This window comes from Drosophila elegans, unplaced genomic scaffold (assembly GCF_018152505.1).
Source record: "Drosophila elegans isolate 14027-0461.03 unplaced genomic scaffold, ASM1815250v1 contig_468, whole genome shotgun sequence".
Classification (NCBI taxonomy): domain Eukaryota; kingdom Metazoa; phylum Arthropoda; class Insecta; order Diptera; family Drosophilidae; genus Drosophila; species Drosophila elegans.
In genome coordinates, this window is record NW_024545855.1 from 3,939,673 (window position 1) to 3,950,121 (window position 10,449).

A 10,449-nucleotide genomic window follows, 5' to 3' on the forward strand; every position below is an offset into this window, starting at 1 on the left:
ATGCGTATGCAATCAGCGGTATATTGGCCGTAAATATATGGGCCCGAATAAACGCAACAGTGTGTGTGGGCTGTGGTTGGGCGCCAAGCGGAAACGGAAATGCACAAAAGGCAGGCGAAATTTTTATTCCCATATCCGTTTTGTGTGCCGCAGTAAAATCACAATAAGCGAATTTGCATAATTTCTTGCGATGCACAGGGAGATATTATAGCTGAAATTTATTGGTGTGTAGATTGAGAAAATAATGACCCCGAGATACATCATTCAGAGTGCATTATAGCAACTCAGTAACTTAAATTTAGGGCCGCACTTTAACAGTCAAACTTGTCACGTACAACACTTTCAAAAAATATTTTAAGAACTTTAAGTTGTTTTTATTACCTCTCAAAGAATAGTCCTATAGTATGATTTCATAGTGCATTTTTCGCTTCTTTTTTGATTTGTTTAATTACTGAAATAATAGTTTTAGTTAAATGTACGGTCTACCCTTTCCGCTTTTGCAGACTCCTCTGTCTGGCGATCAACCAGGATGACTCGTTCCACTTGGAGTACCGCGGACCGGTGATCATGAAGGGCAAGCCGACGCCCATGGACTGTTGGTTCCTAACGCGTGCCACGAGCAGCATTATGGGAGGCACTTCCTTGACAAGCGGAGGCGGTGGAAACGGGAGCTTAGACTCGCCGCTGCTGCAGCCAACAACACCGACGGCTGGCTGTGCCACTCCCATTGGCTCAGCCGGGCAACGGGGGGCGGCAGGACATGCCAGCGTGTCACGTACTTCGTCCGCCAGCGGGGGCACATAGGAAATGTGCAAGGACTCGTCTTGCTGCTGCTGAAACATCCTGTAAAGTTGCCACTGCGTGCGTGACTCCATCTGTCCGAATGTCTGCGGCAAAATCTGAAGGTCCTTGGACCACTTAACCACTTCATTTCTATGCCTTTGTGTTTGTCGTCCCGCATCCTGCAACCTGCATCCAGCATCCTGCATCCTGCGTCCTGCAACCCAAGTGTGTGTTCTTGACATTGTGTGATTGTTGCTGCTGGCACACTGCGGCTGGAGCTCGAGGAACGTCGGATCGTTGTGCAAGGTAATTTATGCTAATGCTCTACTATCTGCAACCATTCAAGCCAAACCAACCCATGCAGCCCAACCACTTAGCCGAGTCACTTTACAAATGATTTACATATCGTGTGTCTACACTGGGGAAACAATCATTCGGGACTTTGGCACTATTTATTTATTTATTTTTTATTTTACTCCAGATCACACAGTTAATAGTAATAATGAAGTAAGTTCAACTTTGTCAGCCAAATAAATTCTGTATTAAATTAGCTAAATGTCCAATAAATAAAAACATCCAATCAAATTAATTTTAGCTCAATTGATAGTTTTTAAAGCACTTTGCCGAGTCACCTATGAAATGATTTACATATCTTGTGACTACACTGTAAAAACAATAATTCGGGACTTTGGAACTATTATTCTTAAATAAAACTAAAACTGATCTAGAGTGAAATAAGTTTAAGCTTAAAAGCTTACTAGTTTTTATACCAGTAATACTTAATTGCAAATGTTATTCTCCGTGCACGTAATTTATTTCGCATTATCTTATGTCAACCCTTACAAATTAGCCTTCTTTGGACAAATTCTAATGCCAGCCATAAATAATATTTTGTGTCAGGACAAGTTTCAACCCGTTTTGGCCCAATCCGTTCGGCAGTAAACTAGATAAGTCCAAAACAACTCAATATAAAAGCCATAATATGCCAAATAGTTAAATATATATCTCTGTCTCTCGAACTCGAAAGGATTTTGTCAACACACCAGCCAGCGAAAGCGCAAAAGCCTTTCGTCCTGCCACGCCCCCTGCCAACCCTTCTTCCGCCCCACAGCCCAGACCACACTTTGTCCTTGAGCTGACGCTCTGCTATTTATTCTATGTGTGTGTGTATTTATTTACAAAGTTTTGGCCAACCAAGATGCAAGCAAGGAGTTCTATTTCAACCAAAAATACCGCAGAAAGGAGCAAATTCGGCTTAATCGGGGAACTGGGGGATGTGCATAGAATTTAGCACATATTTTGAAAGCAAATATTGGGCAAGAACAAACGGGCGAACATGCTCAAGGCACTGGGAATCCTAAGAATATGGCACTGCGTGGGCAGTTTTAAAATCTAAATTGCTTATTGACATTTTAAACAAACAATACGGTACAATTTAGTTTAAAATATAAAATCAATATTTTTATCTTAGATTATTATGATTTCATAATTGCATTTTGAGGTTCCTCGGAAATCACTAGTGCTTTAAAAACACTTAAAAAGGTGTCGTTTTTTTAAATAAATTCTAAGGTCTTATAGATTTCAAATATGTTGTTGCACACTCTTACACACCATTACAAAAAGGCTGCAAACCTTAGTGATTTCTGTAGCGCCCCCAAATTTATCAAAATAATCAAGTTTGATAAAAAAAATTAAGATTATATTTCTTAATTAAAACGCAATATTAAATAATGGGCTTAGAGAAATTAAATAATCATGGTTAATAGGTCATAATTTTCATCCCGCACTGACCGCAAACTTAGTTTTGCTTAACTCATTTTTAAGGATGTTACTTTCTTTACTGCATATGTTTCTAGCTACCCTCGTTTCTATTTTTGTCGAAAACTGAATATATAATGTCACAAAGGATAAAGAAATCGCATTAAAAGCCCTCTCACAAACTCATTCGAATATAAGTTAAGTAGCATGCCACAGATAAAAAAAAATGCAGGAAAATTCGGTTGCCCCAAATTTGATACTGGCGTTTTAAGTGCACACACACATATCGTATATCTGTCTATCCTTCAGTTATATATAGCATATCTCTGCTTATGGCCTCGATATAGCGCACATTATCGTTAAATGCCAGCGGCAACAACAAGTTGGCATGCAATTTGATGACTTAGAAGTTGGCAGGCATTTTGATGATGCCATTCAACTGGCAGAAAAGTGGGCGTATGTAATTCTGGAACTCTAACGATGCCTCGTTAGAAATGGATCAACATTGATTAGTTCTCAACGTCTGCACGCTGGTAAAGCCGTTTATGATTCCGATTCCCTAATTAAATGTCCCGAAATGTGGTCCAGCATTTTTAATAAATCCCAGCATTTCAGTGGATCCCTTGTCGCTCATTGAAATTCATTGGAGCCAAAAATAAAAAGTACAAAATACCCATAAAAGTTGCCTGATTTGGAGGCACAGGCACCCAAGTAATTCAGCCCGGTTTCCGTTCCCCTTCTTTCTCTTTTTTTCGTTTGCTCATAATTTTTCTCATTTTTCCTATTTAGTCTTATTTATTCTTTACATCCGCCCTGTTTTGTAAAGGAAGTTGTTTGAGGGATGCGGTGGCTGCCTTTTCCTTATTTAAGTTAGTCCACTTTAAAGGACCGCTGTGAGGGGATGCATGCATTGGCCATACAAAACCACTTCAGAGTTGCAATTATTTTTAATGAGCGGCGCCTTCGATTGCAATGCTACTTGCCTTTACAGCTACGTTCAAAGTAATATGGCATACTTAAGAAATAAATAAATGTTGATTTGTTTAATATTAATAATTTATGGACTTAAAACTATTTCTATTTGATTTGGTAATGGGCGTAATTTCTTTAATGAAGCAGCTTTAATGAGCCTGCATTTCGCCTCATCAGCTCGTCTTCAGAATCATTTATCATTCACCAGACAGATATATGTATGGATTTTGAGTGGAGCAAATTCATTCGGTCCGCAACAAAAGAGCGATTTTTCTTTACATTTCCGCATCATTGGGAAATATGGAAATAACGCGGTGCTGGCATCGACCTCGCACAATTTCCGTTTGCTGTGTGAGCTAACATACAAATCCGGATATAGCGAAAAATACCAATCAAATAAATATTTACCCGACTAAATACGGCGTTAAGCTCTTGTGCGACAACTGGGCGTGGCATTCATGGCCGGGGCATCTTATTAAACATTAAGTTGAAATTGCCAGTGACAGGCGTGCAAAGTTTGTCAGCTGCAGGGAGAGAATACCGAAGACCGAAGACCCGGTCTCTGTCTCATTTAAAATTCATAAATATGAAAATTATGATTGCGATGAGCCGACGACAAAATGTCAGAGGCAAGGGCTTCTTTTCTACTCACAGCTCCCAAGGCGACTCTTCTGTGACGAATAAATAGGGGGGCAAAATAAGAAATGAAAAGAAAAGAAAAGAAAAGAAAAGATAAGAAAGAAAATTGTGTTACATAATAACGCTTATATAGTAATAAGACTGATGAGACGATAATGGGACTCATGGCAGATGAGTTACGCTGACGCCACGTGGCTCCAAAAAGGGTTGACCTGCATATTCCAAATAAATTACTCACATGTTGGCACACTTTTGGCAGTCAAAGGAAACCCGCTCCTCATTGAATTATCCCATCTCTTTTTGCTCACCTCACACAGAATCCGAAGGGTGGAAAATTGTGTGGGGGCGAAAGTTTTTCCAGCTTGCTTAGTTTTTCAGGGCGGCCAACATAAAAGTTTTCCTATTTAGATTACTGTCGACTGTACAGCCAGTTTTCCAAGGCAAAACAAGTTTTATTGCCCCAACTCGAGGGGTTTATTAATAAATGATACTCGGATGCAGGACATTCCGTTCCGGCAGGTATTCATTTGGCAGGAATGTGCCCTCGGGTAATTTAACTGCAGCAAACCTTGGTCCTTGTCAGAGACAGATCAACATTGGCAGGCGTAAACGGTCGAGGCGTGGCTTAATCGAAAACTCGGCACTAATTTCAATTAAAGTTGGAATGATAGCAAACAGGCAAACATTCAACTGCAGACGCATAAAAACATTAACTGACTTTCGCCTAGCCTTTCCACCGCAAATAGTTCCTGGGCAAACACAATGACTTCGATGGCATTCATTTGCATACAGTTGCAACTGGCCACGCCCACATCCGACCGGCAAATCAAGTTGACTTGCCTGTAAATGCTGCCGACAACAAATCAATTTGAGTCGGGGTTTACCATACCAAATTGAACCGGATCGCTGTTTATACAGTTGGCATCGGAGTGCGTAAGGAGCAGTCGCAGTACCAGTTGTTATGGCAGCCGGAGACTTAAAGATGAATGCATTTGCACTGTTTTGCATCTGCTAGAAGATTTTCAAATGCTTAAGCTTACGAGCGGAGCAAAATTATAAAATCTAATAACAGATGGGAAAATTCAAATAAAAGTTCATAAAGTGTATGATTTCATGAAGAATACTATTCGCAATTTTAGACAATTCTTTAAAAAAAATATAGTGTTAATAATTAAAGTCCTTATGGTTCTGATTGCTTCGTTAATGTTTAAAAAATTAATTGGTTTTTTAAAACGAATATATAAATTCAAAATGCATTAAATCCACGATTGTTACTTAGACACCATTTTAAAACCAATTCTCGTGTTCTCAACAATACTACAATATTTTCTACCAGTAATTCTCACTAGTGAAAATATTTATTTCCCTGAGCGAGTATATATTTCCACATATCCGTTATCAACAAGGCAAATCGAGTGTGTGAACTCAAAGTTTATGCTTTTTATCCAATCGAATGCAATTTGCTGCGAGAACAGTAAGCGTGGAAAAAGGAAAAGAAAGCAATCTTGGATACGCCCGCAACATCAATATTGGTAACTTTTCATGGACCAGTTTCCGATGCACTTTTTTCCTGGCAATTGCTGTTTTTTAACCCAACACATTTTCTTTCAGCCGGTTTTGCTTTTTTTTTTTAAATTCAGCTCGACACAAAGGCGTAAACTTTTCAGACAGAAAAGGGGGTGCAAAGTTGTCATTTTTCCCACCACTTTCCGCTTATTTTTTTTGCTAAGAGTGTCCACGGGGCGTATGGCCAACATTCGGGTCACCTTCGTGTATTTGATTTGTGGGGCCATAAAGTTCGAACCAAGCCACTCGGATGCGATATTTACAATTTTAATTCAATTTGTTGAAAATTCCCATGTGTATGTTCAATGTATATGTGGTTGACGGGTGGTGGCGGTTGGAGGCAAAAGGGGCGTAACAGGATGACCCCCAAAGATACACTTGCTGCTATTTCTGCATATTAAACTAATCGATATTTTATATATGTGAAGAGGAGATGCAAGTACATTTAAGCCATTTTGTCGTCGTAGCCTTAGTCGATTCAATGACAGCTCGGCCGAAGGACAGCCGAGGACTCGAGGATGTTGTTGTTTAATTGTCTGTAAAATTGTTAAATTGCTTAGCGTGTCAGCAGGATCTGAAAAGAAGGTAAGGGAGGGAAACGGATGCTGTCAGTGGTTCGGGGTTAACATGCATGTGCAATTACTATCAACTGCGTGGATTTACTTATTCATTTCCCGGTTGCACACCAGAAACTTGTCTTAAAAATAAACTTTATGTTTTGCATAATAATATATTAACACAAAATTGGTAATTTCGGTTTAATCAAGGACTTATTTACCTGAGTTGATTTTAATTTATTTATAACCAATACAAATTGAATTAAAAAAAAAAAAATTATAATTTTTATTTTAAATTTAATTTTGTCTTCACTACTTCTCTTAAAGGCTTTTTTTTAATTAAAAAGAAAAATTAAGCATATATAACATTACGTTAAATTTATACAGAAAACAAATAGAGAAATGCTGAACAAACATTTTGGTAACAATATTTAAACTACGAGATATTTATTTTAACAGGTTTTTCACCTGACCCAAATTGAAATCCCGAAGTTGCCAAACCGCAAATGGATAGAGCTGGCTGTAAAACAAAACTGTAGGGAGCCATAAAACTGACTCCACTAATGCTATAAATAATCGTTTTCTGGCAGACCTTTAAACTTTCTCCTTTTTGTGGGGTAGGAAAAAGGGAAAAAGAATTGCTTACGTGATTGAAATTTAGAAAATTTCTCAACAAAGGCAGCCGACATAGGTTGGCCAGTTTTTGGCAATCAAAAGTTGTTTGCGCCTTTGTAGCTGGACTATTTTGTGGACGAAACACCGCTTCACCCGCACGCAGTTGGCATAACAAACAAGAGTCCGGTGGAAAAACAAACCAAGTTTCTCGTTCAGTAACGATTCCACATGGCCAAAGTCCAACTTTTGACATTGACACTGTTCCCTCCTCGTGTGTCCTGTGAGTCCTGCGTTTGCTGCGATCCTGGTACCGGCTTTACGGCGTAATTGGGCGTGAAGGGTTAAATTGAATTGCGTGCTCACGGGAGCCAAACGGTTAGGCAAACAAAAACACAGCTCTGATTTCTATAGTCCTTTCATACAGAGGAATAAAACAAACGACATCAGCTTCAAATGTTTTAAGTACTTACGTTTAAAGGCCAAAAAAATAATAATTCACAAAGTTCTGAATAAACTTAAATTTCTAGAGCACTTTTCAATGATGAAGAAATTTGCAGAGTTAAAAATTTAGTAAAATAAAAAATAAATTGTAAAAAACAATTTTAAATACTTAATATTACAAATAACAATATTGCAAATAAGTTGTTGTTGTCTATAGAGCGAAAACAGAGAATCATAAGTAAAACAAAGATTATTGTAACAATAGGTAACGAAAAATTAGCATGAAGCGTTCAACGTTTTAAAATTGTTCAACGCCGTTTTTGCACCTAAAACAATTGCCAGTTTTTTTAAACAATACCCAACTTTTTCTCGGTGTAGAAAATAGCCGCATTGGCTGCGGGGCAGTTCGTGACCGACATTAAAGTATTTCCCATTTTGTGTCTGCAGTTCTTAAAACATTACCACTAATATCGCTGTAAATTTTTTTCTCGTTTCAGCCTGTGGATTATTCTGTAAAAATGTTTAAAATCATCTAAGTGTGTGTTTGTGTGAGTCCTTGTAGCTGTGTATTGTTGTGTAAGGAAAATGTAATATGTTAATGTGTATTTATTATTATTCTACTTTGTGATGGTTTCTTAGGCTGAACTTTTTCGTGTAACTATATAAATCTAAAGGCAACAATTCTCAAACTGTAAAAATCGACGAGCGAAAAAATGTAAGGCAAATATTCTAACTAAACCACTCAACTATTGGGTCAACTTAATTAAGCCGTAAACGTAAATTAGCATAACCACAAGGCACCAAAGAAAAACCAAAACAAAATAACAAAGATATATGAGTAATATAAATAAATATATGTAATTGGGTTCGTCAACTTCTATACAGGGCTACTGACCGGTAAACAAATACCAAATTGTTAGCAAACTCAACTGCACCAAAATGTAAACTCTATACAAGTGTACAACCGAAACACAAGCAAGTATTTACATAGATAAATGTTCTCTAGTCCACAGCGGAGCATCAAGAAAATAGGACTATAGGCTAAGAACTCTCCAATCCGCAGTTTCTTTAAGTTTACATTGATCTATGGGCATTGTTACGAAGGACAAATCTCTACTTTACTATAACTGAAAAATAGCTTTATAGTTCTTAAGCCATCACGCCGAAAGTCTTTCTCTCTCTGAAATCGGGGACTATAGTTAATACATACCTTTATACAGATATATTCAGAGCAATATTAATGTGCACAGATGCAAATACTCCAAAATATATCCAACTGTTCAGCTGAAAGTTCTTCTAAGCAAAGCGTAGTTTAATATCTGGTCCAAAATAGACTCGATCCAAAAAAAGACGTGTTGAGTGTAAATCTTAGATACTTACTTGTACTATAAAAAGGCTAAGAGGTGTTAAGTGCTAAACTTACTAAGCCATCACCCCTCCCACTCCGCTCCTTAACTGTTTTCATCTGTACACAGAATGGAGTAAATGTTAAATATGTTAAAGTAAAAAAATATGTAACTGTAACCCACGAGTAAATCGCAAGATACACATACGCAGAAACAAATAAAAATATTTTATTGAACCCTGAAAATAAATTTTTAATTGTGCACTTACATTTAGTAATCAAGCACAGCCAAATCCAGTTAAATGCCAATATTAAAATTTTGCTAAGGTACGTATAAATAACTCATTTTCATTGCTTTTTCAATTAAACTCCATAAACTCATCTTCCAAAATTATGGGTAATTTGTGCTTATACATAATATTTCTAGCAAATAATTTCAGTATTTTTATACTTTTTTAATCGAATAAAATAAAAGTAAGCATGTTATGTTACTTCGAAAATTGCTTTTATATATATAAATCATAACTTGTTTACTTCGAAAACTGCTTTTATATTTACAAACATTTCTTAGAAAGAGAATCCGTTTTGATTTGTTATTGTTTTATTTAATTTTTGGTTAATAAATAATGTTTTAATGCAGGTATTTTTAAAATTAAATTCTGTAATTACATCTGAGGCTTGTAGGATCTCGTTTTATAAATCTGTATTCTGCCCACGACCGCATATCTTTGGCAGCTCATCAATGTGCTAATCAAATTACATGTTGTTTCGACTTCTGCCACTTGGATTTTGGCAGTAGGGCTTCCTCCTCCTCCCTGGCAATTCGTTCGCGAATCCAATAATTCGCCCCGCAAACGAGAAGTAAAAGGCAGGGAATCAGGATGAGAAGAACCATGCCAAGTGAGATGCTTGCAACCCGCGCCGAATGCTCCTCATGTCCTGCAAAAGTTTGCAATGGAAAATAGACAATAGCTTCAGAAAGGCAAAGGGGACTTGAGCAATGGATTCTACCAACACTGATGGAGGTGTTCAGTTGATGTAACTTAGGTATAACAACAATTTTACACCCTTTGAGACTTTCGAAAAAATTCTTGAATACACTGATATGAAAAACCTATTAGATCTATGTATTTCATACTCAAAAAATGTTTCGTTTGTAATTTTATTAACTTAAGGAAAAAATTGTTTCCATTTTCATAAATTTTGAAATATTTAGAATTAATATAGAGCATTCCTCTCTTTCCACAAAGCGTATACCCTACCCTTTGCAAAAACGTTACCTTTCCATCACTGTTCATAAATTAAACAACCATCTAGGCTATCCATCTGGCTTTTCCCTGCCAGCTATTCGCCCTGTTTTGAGCCCACTCTCGTTCTGCCATGTGCTGTGTGCTGTGTGCTGTGTCTATTTCCCAGATAGACCAGGATGTACCCTCGTATTGATGAAAAGGACGAAGGATTCGCCGGCGGACAAACAGACATAAGTAACGGCAACTTGTCCATCAATTTGCTCAAGATTGATTGACATTGGCGTAATGCACACAATACATTGTGTGCCAGCGGAAAGGGGCGTCGGTGGAGTACCAGGGCGTGGCATTGGTAACAACAACAATAAGACAAAGCACAACAAAAAACATAGTGACAGCTCAAGATTAATGTCTTTGGCTTCGGTCTTATTGCTTCTTTGTAAATTTTATGTAATTTTTGTTTGCACTACTATCGCGTTGCGAACTCTACACTTGACAAGAAAATGTCGTAATTCATTTCAAAAAC

The 10,449-nt window shown here is 37.5% G+C and overlaps 1 protein-coding gene across 4 annotated transcripts in view; it reads left to right on the forward strand.

Moving 5' to 3' along the window:
* Positions 1–8,922, forward strand: part of LOC108142951 (guanylate cyclase soluble subunit beta-1) — a 54,005-nt gene extending 45,083 nt beyond the window's left edge. For all 4 annotated transcript variants that reach the window (XM_017267089.1, XM_017267088.1, XM_017267090.1 and 1 more), the window contains 2 exons: positions 504–1,089; positions 7,829–8,922. In XM_017267089.1, the coding sequence (XP_017122578.1) occupies positions 504–804 (301 nt within the window). In that variant the 3' untranslated portion in view covers positions 805–1,089; positions 7,829–8,922. The remainder of the gene's footprint in view (positions 1–503; positions 1,090–7,828) is intronic.
* The last annotated feature ends 1,527 nt before the right edge of the window (positions 8,923–10,449 follow it).